Consider the following 14398-nt stretch of genomic DNA (forward strand, 5'->3'; position numbering starts at 1 on the left):
TTCAGATGCTCCGGAGGCCAGGGGAAGACAAGGAAGGATGCTGAGGACAGCCCATCCCCAGAGTGTGCAGCACGACAAAGACGGACGACCTCACAAATGAGAACAGACGCCGGATCATAAAGCCCAGAGATGCGGATTAATTCCACGTCCACCCGTGAGCCGTTACCTACCCCTGTCAGCTCCTGGAGCCACCAGCAAAGTCCCCCCAAGCCCGTATATTCTGCGTGCATTTACAGCTTCTAATTGCACACATTAAGATTAAACTGCAGCCACAGAGAAACGCTTGCTAAGGAGTGCTTAAAATCTCCGGGCTGTTCCGTTAATCACTCCACAGTGAGACCAATGAAACAATCAACCCCGCGACCGCGGAACCTGGTGACAAATCACCCTCCCTTTGGAAATTATGAATCTTCATTACAATGCAGCGGCGTCCTGTGATAGATCGGAGATGAAATCACCTCACCACAGGCAATTTCAAAGAGGCCCAGTGGTTCTGAGTAACGGCACTCGGTTGCCGCGTGATAAAGCGATTGGATCTCGCGGGTTCATCTGTAATGCCGGGAGCAGCCCTGCTGCTGTCGATGGGATTGATGAGCACGCAAGGAAGATTACTTCTAATAAAATGCTTGGAAATGCTTCTTTTCAAGGAAACCCAACACCGACACACAGTAAACAGCGGGGGCTTTGTTTTGAGTTTCTGGAGTGAAAATAGGCTCGGGGTGGCCTCCTGGTTGTTGAGGGCTGGGCACTGGTTTTGCATTTTCAGTCTCTTCTGAGATGTTTGCGGTGGGACCTACAACTTCAACTCTCCCTGGATCCCACGGTTTGGCCCCTGTAATGGTGACCAGCATGTCTGTCTCTAGGGAAAAATATTTCTGGTTAAAACAAGAATTCTTGTGCTTCAAGTTGCATGTGGTGAAATCCTAGCACTCGGGGAGGCCATGTAAACTTCAGAATTTTTTTTTTAAAAAGGATGAGTGAGTTCTATTCTTATTATCATAATGGATAAATAAGGCAGGTTAGAGTAATAAGGAAAGCTTGGTTTTGTCTTTTAAAAAACATTATATATATAGATGTAAAATTCTTGGGAAAGATCACACCAAACATTAATAACAATTCCTTTTTGGTGCTGAGATTTCAAGTGATTTAAATTTTTGTTTCATTTTGCAGATCTATATGGTCTCGTTGTTATACAATGGTCATTTATTACGTGTGTAATTAGTGCAGTAAAATAAAATGAACACATGAGGTTGTTATTTTTTAAAAGAACAAATGTGGCAGGGAGTGACACTAAAAATGTGGGACATGTCCTCCAAGAAAAGCAGGAGAAAGGGCCGGAGCTTTCTTCCTCCCGCTCTGGCCCTGCTGTTCCCCACAGGGATGAAGCCACTAATGAGGTCACAGAGAGGAGGGACATTAAGTTCACTCTCCCAGTCTTGCCTTGTTCAAATTCGTGTTACTTCCTGCCCTTGTTCTCCCTAAAACAGCACCTTTCTCTGACCTGACGGCCACTTTTTCAAAACCACATGAACGTTCCAAGTCACTGACGCTGACAAGATGCGCTTCGGTCAAAATCCCCTGAGAAGATGTCACGTCTTACCTGCACGTTGAAGAAAGGTGTTCCAGTTAAAGGCGGCGTTTGGTGTTGTCGTGATTCCTGGGTCAAAGGAACAAGAGAAAGAGAAGATGACTTTGCTGAGACTGCTGAAACACAACCAGTTATTCTGTGCTGAAGTCTGAGCAGCGGTGGGACTTGTTTCTTACAAAGCCGCTCTAAGTTCTGAGTATTTCAGTAAAGTCCCACTAAGCCCCCCTGCACAGGAGGGTCAAAATGAGCCCACAGGTTCCAAACAAGAAAACTGATCTTTCAACCCCCTGATCCACAACTGGACCAAACTGCCTCTGGGTGACAGCAACCTTGAGTTCCTTTAAAAAAACGTGTGTAAGTAACAGGTTTCTAAAACATGACCAGCTCAAACCTAGCGGCTCTGATCTCAGCCCTCACTGAATCACGCACGACTGTCTGCAGTCTGCCTGTGTCATTTCCTCAGACACATGCGTTAAGTTTAACTTGCTCTGAACAAACAAACGTTTGCAGATTTAGAAAATTCAGAGGCAACATTTAACAGAAAAATCGGGCAGTTTTGTAAAATGTAAATCAAGCCATCCAACCACCTCTGACATTCACCTGGATGTCATTCACGCTGAGTATTACAAACAGTGGCTTCTTAACAGCCGCTGTCTCTGAGTTCCCCCGGGCTCAGACTGTCCACACACCACTGGGAATCCTTAAAGACCTGCTGAGCAGGTTGGTTTCTCCGGTTTATCCCGCTGGAAACCGAGGGTCAAACTGGCAGCGTGCAGGCAGCATTCAAACCTACACACTGCTTCACAGCCTGTTGTTTTCCTGCTGCACCAGCTAAAAATGTCATTGAAACCACCAGAGCAATGACACCATGCCCCTAAGATGCTGTGCCCCAGCTAAGGCGGGCCCCCAGGCCATGTGCATTCTTGGTGCTTGGGGCCATGGAAAAGTCCCCATGAGACTTGGCCTCCTGGCCTTGGCCTCTGAGCCTACCCAACCCGAGCTTGGAATCAGTTGTATTAATACGTTCTTCCTTGGACCTGCTCTCCATGACTTCTATCGGGTACCACGGTGGCTCACAAAGTGTGTTTCGACCTCAGAGTGTTTTACGAGGGGCGTCAGATGCCCCCACAGGGGCAGGACTGGGGGAGGGGAGGAGGTCAGTGGGGGGAGAAATATTCCGGGTCACCCCGGCCCAAGTCAACTGAAATAGAGCAGCTCGGCGTTTGGCTTTGTGTCTATACCACCAGCGATGGAGTACACTGCTCTTTCCGCTGGTAGAAAATGTTACGTGATCTGTGTTTTAAATTCTTTATTTGTAATTTCTCCTATTTATAGTTTACACTAATGTTAGATATTAATAAAAATGTATCCATTCTACTGATTATTTTTAAGTCAATCTCAGAAATCGTATTATCTCCTCCATAAACATCTCAGCATGTGCTTCTAAAAGATAGGACTCATTCTTTAAAAATATATATGAAAAAAAATAAAAATAAATAAAAATATATATGTATTCTTTCTGTATCCCTTTACTAAAATAAATAAATAAATAAAAATAGATATATTTAAAAATCCTTACCTTGACTCTGGACATAGATCTTACCCCTAGCATGTGGCTGGGAAAGAGGGGAGAAAGGGAAAAAAAAGTGAATATGATCATCCAGGATGACTGCTTTATAGAAATAAAATGAAGGTCATTAAAAAATCCTCTTGGAAAACATCACTAGGCATTACCTACGCAGCTGCTCACAGACTCATTACTCTTTAAGAGCACTGCGTTACCTCTGCTCTTAATGGGTTTTGCCGTTAAAAATACAGCATCTATAAGTTAAGAGGCACAAAGAAAAAAACTGTCTCTTAAATTAGGCTTAATGCGATTTTATGATTTCCCAGCCACCATGTTAGCAGAGATGCTATTGAAGCTCAGCGGGAAAACATGCCAGCGACGCGGTCCACGTCCTGCCCCCAAGCAGAAAGTGGGAAGCGTGTTATGGGGACACATTTCTATTCTCCGGACCGCCGGGAAAAAAGAAAAAAGACAAGAGGAGGAAGAGGAGCCGCCCACATGATGGTGCAAGGGGCCGACTCCTCCAGGCGGGGGAGGACGGACTGACTCCAGGACCCCGCAAGGACCTCCCCAGACGCCCCCTGACCTCAAGAAGCAAGGTGGCATGTGTGTGGCTGCATTGGATATTCCCACCAAGATATCAACTTCCCATCCCTTGCGCTGCTGTCTGGTAGAACTTCCCTAAACTACCAGAGAGAAAAAAGAGTCCATTTCTCCAGTTCCTTTGGAAATTATGGCAAAATATTTTTCAACATCCAGTTTAGACGCAAAGGTAGAAGTGGGGGGAGAGTGAGGAATCTCTTAAGTGGCTCAGGGGTCAAGTAGATGCCGACAGCTGTTTCTCTTGCATGATCAAAATTTTGGTGAAAGAGTCCAAAAAAAAAAAAAATGTGCATCTTGTCGTGTGACTTAAGCAGTCTGGGTCAGTGCATGACGTGGCTGAGCTGGCTGGGTAGCTGGAGTCCTGGACGGCACACCTGTGTGTGCAGGTGCACATGGGGATACAGACAGGTCCTGGGGGCCCCGTGGAGTCCCAGGCACTGCATGGGGCGTGCTGATCCGCTTTGGAGTTTGCCCCAAGCCAGTTTTATATTTGGGGAAACAAATCAAAGGTGAAACAGCCCTGCCGGGGCAGAGAAGGAGAGAAGGTCCGTGGGAAGACAGAGACATAGCCTACCGCACCCCCCCCTTCCCCCCCTGCCCACTGAAGGGGAGGTTTGGGAAGAGGCGGCGTCCACGCAGGGGGTGGATCACACTCGAGCCCTGGTGTGGCTTCGGTTCTGGTTCTGTCCTCAGCATCACATCTGGTATTTAACCATGAGAAGCACCTGCAACCTCCCAAAGGCAAACAGCAGTGGCCCTTCCAAATGCCCTTACAACAGTGAGCCTTTAAAAGAGTTTTGAAAATCTCTGCTAGTTAAAAAAAGATAATAACTTTAATGGGAAAAAAAAGTCTAACAGCAATCGTTTGAAATTATTAATAGAAACTGAAGTTCAGAGCCCTAAAATATTCCTTTTGTTTAATTGTAATTTCACTGAGAACCTGGAAAAAAATGTTATTGGAATGCAGCGGATGCCAGGAGAGCTTCTTTCTTAACCAACTCTGTGCCTGAAACACCAGCCTGGGGAACATCTTTAAGATGGATGTTAAAGTACTGTTTAACTGTATTAACTTTACAGTTAATACAAGTGTTTGACAATAAAATATTCAACATAATTCTAGATGAACATAAGGTGAGGCAAAATAGAGTTTATAGTCTCGCCACTACTTCATTGGAAACATGCTCTGCAATTAGAAATATATAAATTCATAATGTTGCTTTCAAAAAAATTCCTTGGCTGGGCACGGTGGCTCACACCTGTAATCCCAGCACTCTGGGAGGCCAAGGCAGGAGGATGGCTGAGCTTGGGAGTGTGAGACCAGCCTGAGTAAGCCTGAGACCCGGCTCTACTAAAAACAGAAAAATTAGCCGGGCGCAGTGGTGCCTGTAGTCCCAGCTACTCGGGAGGCTGAGGCAGGAGGATCGCTTGAGCCCAGGAGTTCGACGTTGCTGTGAGCTAGGCTGACACCAAGGCACTCTAGCCTGGGCAACAGACTGAGACTCTGTCTTAAAAAAAAATAAAAATAAAAAAATAAAAAAAAATTCCTTTATCCACACTCTCCAAAATTAATTAAATTAGTGTCTCAATCCTGGCAGCACAAGGAATTGGCTGTGTGTGGAGACTTCGGGATCTATCTGCTGGTCTTCCTGCATCTCTGAGCATTATTTCTCTAAAATCAACTGAAGACCTGAAAAAACATAAGTACCAAGTCCTATACAGACTTTGAAAACATACCATAAATGGCATTTGGAAACCGTATCCAGGCAGATCAAGCAAAGCCAGTTACAGGATGAAACAGCCTGGGCCCAGCGGGCTGTTTTCAGTGATTGTAATGGAAGGAAGCTGGCAAAAGTCAATAGCTCGTATTGATTTTGAAAAGACATTTTCTATATTGAAATGTTACAAATACAAATTAGCTTTCTTTGCTCAATATTTATTACTTATTCATTTGCTTTGAAATAACACAGGAGTCGAAGTTCCCGTGCAGCGCCTGCCCTGCGAGATGAGCTCACTGAGGCATGAATGACCACGGCAGAGGTGGAGGGCGGACGGGATGGGGAGATTGGCCGTTTGTAACGACGTGAGGAACCACCGCCTGCTTGGCCCATTCCTGGCTGTAAAAAGCCCGAGTCCCATGGGATAGAAACCTCTGAATAGGGGTGGCTTTCCAGCAGACCCAAGTGCTAGTTGGTACCTTTTTAATATAATGGAACAATAGACAACAACAACAAAATGACCTCCCATTCTTTGATTAATATAACACAGAGGTTAAACTTCTGAAATTAAACTTTCCACAAATGGAAACCACACAGATAATACTTTTGAAATACATGCACAACTCTAGGCTCTACGGGGCAGAGACAGGAATGATTCTCATTTTGAAATTACAACACCACCTCTGTTCATGGCTTTGTTAAAAGTACTGGTAAAAATATTCATAATGACAAATGGCTTAAATGAAATCATGACCCATACACGTAAAGCTCACAAAATACATCTAAGCCATAAAACACAGAGAAATGGGGCATGTTTCGGGAGACACGGTGTCTTTTTCCTCCCCCTGCTCTTTCCCCTTAGAAATCTGTTTTCAAGCAAAAAAGAAAATAATAATGTGAAAAAAAAAACAAACGGGGCTGGTGGTGACGTGAACTTGCCACTGAACTCCAACAATGGAACCAAGGAAAAAGTTTTTCAGGACAGAAAATATGCGTGGGTGAGATGAGGAAGACATTTAAAAACTAGACTGGGATGTTATTCCATCAGACCCTGCATGGAGCAGGAGGCAGAGATGAACCTAAAACCACCCATGATCTGGGGCAAAATCAAGGGAGGTGAGCGCAGCACCCAGTGTCAAGCAACAGGAATGTCAACAGGAACATCCCAGAGGAGATTTTGGTTTCTTAAAACCATTAAATCCACGGAGTGAACAACTCAGAATTACTGCTGATTTTATCCAGAACATTCCCCTCTCATACTCTGCCTGGGCAACAGAATAGATTAGAAGCAGCACCTGTGGTCACGCTACACGTTTGAGCCCCGGGTCATGTAAAAGGTAAACTCAGGATCTACACCTGTGATGGATGAGTTTTCTCCATCCTTTCAAATTATTTTAAAACTTCTCGATTTCCAGGAATCTCACATGAAAAAAAAAAAAAAAGTAAAGAATATTTGCAATTCCATGAAGAAATCCCCAAGGAAAACCCGTCTTAATAGAAGTTATTAGAAATGATTCACTTACTAGATATGACCAATCCCCGGAGTTTCTCTTGCAAAGCTCAACGGGGTCTTTACACAGCTTCCCCCTGAGAACTCCCCACCAGCTCGATGCGGCTGACCCTCAGTCACAGCGAACACAAAAGTCAGTAAGTGAACTGCCCGGTAGATCCACAAAACCCTGACTCCCAAACAGTCCCACCTAGGAGACCACCTCTGCCATCTAAGAGATCGTCCCTCTCCGTAGACACCAGGTTGCTGCAACACGCACAGTGCAGCCTCTAAATCCCCCCGGCTGAGAACGTAAACAGAAAACAGACAAAACATTAAGAGATTTGGCTACTGGGCTATTTTTGTTATTCAATAACAACATTAAAAAAAAAACAAACAAAAAAACCTCAGTGAAGTTTTTAGAGTATCCACACGCAAAAAACATCGATATATGGGAAACATAATGCACTGACGTGTCTACAGCAGGCTTCGTCCGTGGAACACCGCTGAGACTGCCTTCCGGTTCTGCAACCCTGCGGTTTCACCGGCACAACCAAAGCAACAACACGAGATCAACACGTACCCACTGCACGTGTGCCGTCTCCTTCATCGACTCTGTAAAAGCGACAGCAAACCTGGTAAATGAACAAAAACAACGGAGACAATTAGGCCACGATGCAATTAACGTAACCGTGAAACTGCTCTTCGGAACAAATGAAGAGAGACAAGGTAAGACACCAAATTTAAAATGCAATCCATCTTTATTACTTGTGGTCGTTGGCCGTTAGATTTAATCTTTACTCACAACAAGAAAAAAAGTTGTGTGTGTGGGAAGTAAAATAAATGAAGCTCAAAACTTCCTACTTTTCTTGTTCCTTCCATGCGAGGTTAGAGAAGCAGGGATACGGTCCAAAAGCTGGAAATCCAGATGCAAGACACAAGCAGGTCGGGGAAGCCCCCCTGCAGGTTCAAGGGCGACTCCACTCTGGCAGCTTTGCCAAAGGAAGACTCTGCTGAAACGCTCAACACTTCCTGAATGTCCGTGGATGAGAAATTTGTTTTGTTTTGTTTTGTTTTTGAGGTACTTCATTTTATACAAAATCTGCTCATCTGCTTAGCAATATTTTTTCCAATATGTACCTGGATGGTCCTTCGCAAAACAATTTCCACAAGTTTCAAATACTCTTTCATTTTGATATTTATAATATAATTGCCAAATACTTGTAATATTTATAAGTCAGAAAGCTGATGCTAAAATAAGTTCAAACGCTCTACTACACAGGAAAAAAGTTTAACATACTAACAAAGTTCAAAAATATACCCCATAGGAAAAATACAACTATTGAAAAGTATTCAGTTAAAAATGAAGCACTCATTATAAAGCTAAACAAGTTTCATGCTCTGTTTTATAGAAAAGTGTGCTCTGTTGTGTCGGACGAGAAACCTATGATTCATGCAGCTCTCCTGCCCACTAACCTGGATCAATAACTCCCCCAAATAAAAATCAATGTTTGTTTTAATAACAATGCAGTGAATAATACTAATAATACTATAAGATAAATTCACTCAATATTGTTTCTGGTAAACAGAATTATTTTCCTTCTATTAATAGGAGGCGGGGCATTGCAAACAACATGAATCTAAAGGTAATAAGTTTTAAGAGGGTAAGGACAGCGACAACAGGAAAACTTGTAATGATAGATCACCTTTGAAGGTAACCCCAGAGTGCTTTAACGCCCCTGTTCATTGTAATACACACACATACAAAACACACACGCATGTGCACACAGAGTGTACTCTGTTTTAAAAAGGCTGCACTGCCACACGTATGTTCAGGAAGTCTTCAGGAAGAACTAGCGTCCTAAGTATAATGGCATCTTCCTGTAACCCTGGGTGTGTTTTTAATTATTATTGTTTCAACAGATTTACAGGGCGCAGGTGTTTTTTCTCACATGGATGAATTGTCTAGTGCTGAAGTCAGAGCTTTTAGCATCCCCAACCCTGGTGCTAAGAAGCGAGACCAACACCTATGTTACAAAAAAAGGAACCTTAGGCTGCACAACAGAACTTTGAGTACTGTCCTGGGTTCTGTTCCAGTGAAATCAAGACTTGACCAGTTCCGAATTCCCTCGCTAGAGCCGCCCAGCCGTGCGACGGCTATAGACAAGCCACAGAAAATTGAAGGCTGGTGATCTATTGGGTTAAAATCAATTACCTGTTATGTTTTGTTTTTTTAACAATGATTCAAAGACTTAAAAGAGCTGAAAGGTTACTTAGACGGTACTTGTTGGCTGTCTGTAAACTTAATTCAGAGTTATTCTACACACAGGGGAGACTTCCTCAATAACAACATTATTGGGGGGGCAACTGCACAGAACCCCTCAACCTGTCTTCGGAATCACCCCAGGAAGCCTGTTGTCACCTCACTTGATCATCAGAAAAGTTCTTTGTTTCAATCTCTATTGAAAAAAAAGAAAGACAGAAAAGTGCTTTGTTTTGGGTACACATGCATATTTAGTTCTTTGGATTTAATTTCCTCTTCTTTCACAATTTTTATATGATCATAGAGGATTCATATTGCTTTTATCGCTATTTTAATTCTCATGATTGCATTTGTTATACAAAGAAATTGGAGTGATTATTTTTTTTTAACCAAGCCTTCCAATTCACTCCAGAATGCTGTACAAATATAATTTTCTAAATATGCATTGTCAAAAGACACAATTACAACCAATTTAAAGATCTTAATTGGCTTTTATTAGCCATTCTAGCACCTCATTCCACAAAACAGGAGTGTTTTGATGGGCTGAGCAGAGGAGGTTGGCTTGGTAGATGGAAAGGGACTGGAGACAGCAGAAACGGAAAACAAGGCGCGGATGGGCCATTTCAAGGTTACTTTCCTTACAGGATTAAAGACTCCCTTATGGCATGAAAAACATTGACGAGTACAGCTCTGGCAATGATGCTCAACCGAGGGTAACAGCCACCCCACCCCAGGGCAGTCAGAAGTAGGTGGAGGTGTCCTAGTTTGTCACACCTGGAGGGTGCTGTCCACAGGTAGTATCTGCCGCTTTGAGAAGCACTGCCCAGGGCAGATACAGCTGTGCTCATGGCAGCCGCCTCTCAGGTCCCCGGCACGGCTGGAGGGACACGCTGGAGAAAAAAGACTGAGCCACAGTTTAGAAGTCTCACCGGTAACTAGTCTCGCAAATGGTTTATATAGCTCAGGAAGCTGCAGCAGTAAGGGCCGGGCCACAAACAGTCTCCTTGGGCAAGTTTGATGCAAACGGACCCTAATTTGTGTGCTGATGAGGCCAGAGTGTGTCTGTGCTGCTATCTCCTAGAAAGCAACGATGCTGTCTTTTCTACCCTGCAGAACATTCTAAGAATGCTTACCCGATATTAATTGCAGCTGGAGACTTATTCCAGCACAATAACCTGGCAATAACCTGTGAACAGTGACCATTCGTGGCAAAACAGAAATGTGCCAAAAGGTAAAAAAGATGATGTGAAATTGGTGTCTCAGGGGTGAGACGTAAACCTCCCCAATGACTGCTTTCCTCAGTCTTTTGGACTCAAATTAATTCCATCCACATGGTTTCAGTGTTTGACTCTGGTGAAATTCCCTTAAGTGTTACCTGGCTTCCTCGAGAACTTCTCCCATCACTTTGTTCTTTTCTCCCTGGTTGACATCTTCATTCAAATCAGTCCCGCCAAAGATGATTCCGAAAGGGACCCGGAGACCTGCAAAATGATGACAGTTAACAAAGCAGAATTCAGCTTTGGAAACACCCCTCACCAACCCGCCCCAAGGCACGATCTTAAACGCTGAAGTTTCCAGAACACGGGGGCTGTGTGTTGTTGTTTGTTTAATTTTATCCACTCTCCAGGATAGCAGAACGGGTAGCAATAGCATAAATGTGACGCCGAGAGGCTGTCACGGGAGACACCAACCACTATTGCCAGGACTGTTTTCCAATTAATTTGCTTTAGAATAAGCAGATGCAAATATTGTTGGCTACCGTCTATCGAAGCCAAACGTATCGTTCCTAGGAAATGAGCTAATCGGGAACCAGCACAGTTTGTGACGGAATTGAAACGACACCCCAAATGTAGCACCGTTGTGTGTCGTCACCCACAGGCACCCGGCCAGCAAAGAGATTCAGAGAGGGATATGCAAGAAACGGACGACCTTGACGATGCCTTTGGCAACAGGAATGATAAATTGCAAATGGCACAACTAAGATGAAAGCCAAAAGGACTCCAAATGCTGAGCGTGTGCAGTGAGAGAGACTTTGCGAGGGGAGTCGTTTTTTACATATCCCAGTGAAGGACCCCGTGCTGGTGGGGGGCGGAGGGTGAGTGCACTCCGGGCTCCCGCAAGAATCATTTCATGAGCACAGACGCCCAGGGCAACAAGCATGCACACAGCAAGTTCAACGACGCGCTCATCCACCAAGACTCCGAAAGGACTTCCAGAATTCTACAGGAAATTTCAAAAGAGACTATGGCCTGCAAATCACCCAACAGACCACATCGGACTGGAAGCCACCCAGGGGCTTCTCAAACAAGCATCTCTATTACGATGCTTAAAGCAGAAGATACTGATCTTTCCTTTTATTGGCCCTAGAATAATTTTTTGTCATGCAAATTAGCATCTTATTTTTCCCCTCTATCTAGGTCACTCTCAGTCTAGAATTTCACTGCTATGAATTCAGCCTCCAGGTACTAAGCATGACAATAATATACACAGGTGCAGCAAGGCTGCTAAAAGTAGAAAAACTTGAGAAACTGCCTACCTGTGCCTCGGGGAAGACCAGCCCTTTCTTTGTAGGAGCTGCGTGTGTGTGTGTGTGTGTGTGTGTGTGTGTGTGTACTCACACAGATGGATTGACAGAATCTAATGTTGAGCACAAAAAAACTAAGTGCATACTGGTGGTGATAATAAGCGTGTATAAAAATGACAAACACACACGTCTATATGCATAGGACATCTGTAAAAAGACACACAAAATACTAGCAGCCATTACCTCTACAGAAGGGACCTGGAAGGCTACAGATATGGATGGAGGTGAGACCTATTTTTCACTGTATGACATTTTATATTGTTTGGATTCCTGACCTCAGACCTGTATAAACTTTCCTGAAAATACAGACAAACAAAAGCCTACCCACAGCCAGGTGTGGTGGCTCATGCCTATAATCTCAGCACTGTGCGAGGCCAAGGCACGAGGATCGCTTGAGCCCAGGAGTTCAAGACCAGCCTGGGCAACATCGCCAGACCCCATCTCAACAACAACAACAACAAAATTAGCCAGGCGTGATGGCAAGCACCTGTAGTCCCAGTTACTCAGGAGGTTGAGGCAGGAGGATCACTTGAGCCCAGGAGTTCAAGGCTGCAATGAGCTATGAACATGCCACTGCATTCTAGCCCAGCCAACAGAGCGAGACTCTGTGTCTTAAAAAAATTAATAAAGTAAAATAAAATAAAATAAAATAATAAAAAGAAAAGCCCATCCATTACCTGTGATTCACCATGGGTGATGGGTTTAGTTAGATGTGGGAGGATCTTCGGATAGGGTAAAGATTTTCACATGTGGGAAGAGCATGAATCTCTGGTGACCAGAGGGAGGTCTGTGGTAGGAAGAATAATTGCCCCCAACAAAATCCACATCCCAATTCTCAGAACCCATGAATATGATCCAGGGGAAAGGAGAGTTATCACAGCCAATAGAATTGAAGGTTGCTAATCAGCTGACCCTAAAACGGGGAAGGTTCCCCTGCATGATCCAGGTGGGCCCAACATAATCACAGGAATCCTACTAAGTGCAAGAGGAGGTGGGAGCATCGACGTCAGAGTGAGGATGCCTCCCCAGACACGGAGCCTCTGAAGACAGAGGAATGTGGGTGCCCCAGAAGGTGGGGAAGGCAAGAGAGCAGATTCGCCCCAACAGCCCCCCGGAAGGAACACAGCCCTACTGACACCTTAATCTTAGCCTAGGAGACCATTTCAGCTTTCTGACCTCCAGAGCTGCAGGATGATGAATACGCACTTTCAGTAATTAAGACGATGGACCTTTCTAACTCTGTAAGCCAAGGAACAATAACTCAAACATGTCAGATCCAATTTAGCGGAGAAAGCCCAGGACTTTGACTTTGGATATCTCTGTTACAGTCCTGGTTCTCCCCCTGCAAGGTGTGTGACTCTGGGCAAATGACTCAGTTTCTCTGAACCGCAGCCACCTCGTCTGTGAAATGGAGACAGTATTCGCCAGCGGACTGGTGAGGAGGAGACTACATAGGACATCCCGGGACAGAGCAGACTCTGTAAGTGAGAGCTAGTTTCACCGTGTTTTATACTAAAGAAATATTAAATACATAAAGCTAGAAATTCTCTGAATTGAATTAACACTTAGAAAAATGGAATGTGGGATATTTCATTTACTTTTCTATTTTTTTGATGTTCATTCTATTATTAAGAACATAAAGCTTTAAATAGGCAGTGTTAGCATTAATAGCAAAGGACTTTTATAAATTCACCCAGACAGAAAACTTCTGGCAGTCCTTTGCTATAGCATGATTTATACAAAATATCCTTGCAAACTTTTTTTTATGATTGTGTATATTTATGGTGTCCTGATGTTTTGCAATATCTATATATTGTGGAGAGACTAAATTAAGCTAATTAACATGTGCATTTTACCTCCCATACTTACCATTTATTTGTGATAAGAGCACTGAAATCTACTCTCTTAGCAATTTTAAGTACATGTTACATTGTTATTAATGTAACAATACATTACATTGTTATTAACCATAGTCACCATGCTGTGCAGTACTTCTCTTGAACACATTCCTCCTGTCTAGTTAAAACGTTGTGTCCTTTGACCAACATCTCCCCGATAGCCACGCCTGGCTAATTATTTCTATTTTTAGTAGAGACGGGGGTCTCACTCTAGCTCAGGCTGGTCTCGAACTCCCGAGCTCAAGGGATCCTCCCACCTCAGCCTCTCAGAGTGCTGGAATTACAGGTGTGAGCCACCACGCCCGGCCCAAACTTGGTTTCTTAATCGGCCACCTGACCCTATCTGCTTCCTTAATATGTTCAAGCCTAAAGCACAGTGTCAACAAGAAACAGGAAGGGCTTTCTTAAAACACTCCCAGCCAGCGTCACATTAACTGGTGAGTTTCCTCTTGTGTGCCATTTAGGGCATATGAGAGAGCCCAGAAGACATACTACATGGGGACAGGTGATAGTATATCTTAGGTAAGGATCGCTATAAAAATCTGTTCTTACACCCTTGAAAGAATGATTGGTATACATGTCAGAAACCTTTTTTATAGACATGCCCGAGAGGGAGAAATGCATACAATGTATTACCTCGAAGTCCACATGGCAATTGGTCCATAACTTAAAGCATTAAAATTGATAGTGC

General features: G+C 43.9%; 1 protein-coding gene across 4 annotated transcripts in view; it reads right to left on the reverse strand.

The window, feature by feature from the left end:
• The window catches only part of GLT1D1 (glycosyltransferase 1 domain containing 1), a 49736-nt gene that overhangs the window by 25721 nt on the left and 9617 nt on the right, over nucleotides 1–14398 (reverse strand). For 3 of the 4 annotated variants that reach the window (XM_069496793.1, XM_069496792.1, XM_069496794.1), the window contains exons 3-6: nucleotides 10601–10706; nucleotides 7546–7597; nucleotides 3168–3204; nucleotides 1601–1657 (exon numbers count right to left, since the gene is read on the reverse strand). In XM_069496793.1, the coding sequence (XP_069352894.1) occupies nucleotides 1601–1657; nucleotides 3168–3204; nucleotides 7546–7597; nucleotides 10601–10706 (252 nt within the window). The remainder of the gene's footprint in view (nucleotides 1–1600; nucleotides 1658–3167; nucleotides 3205–7545; nucleotides 7598–10600; nucleotides 10707–14398) is intronic. The other variant, XM_069496795.1, reaches the window with a different exon arrangement.

The sequence above is a fragment of the Eulemur rufifrons genome, chromosome 21, assembly GCF_041146395.1.
Source record: "Eulemur rufifrons isolate Redbay chromosome 21, OSU_ERuf_1, whole genome shotgun sequence".
NCBI classification, from domain to species: Eukaryota; Metazoa; Chordata; class Mammalia; order Primates; family Lemuridae; genus Eulemur; species Eulemur rufifrons.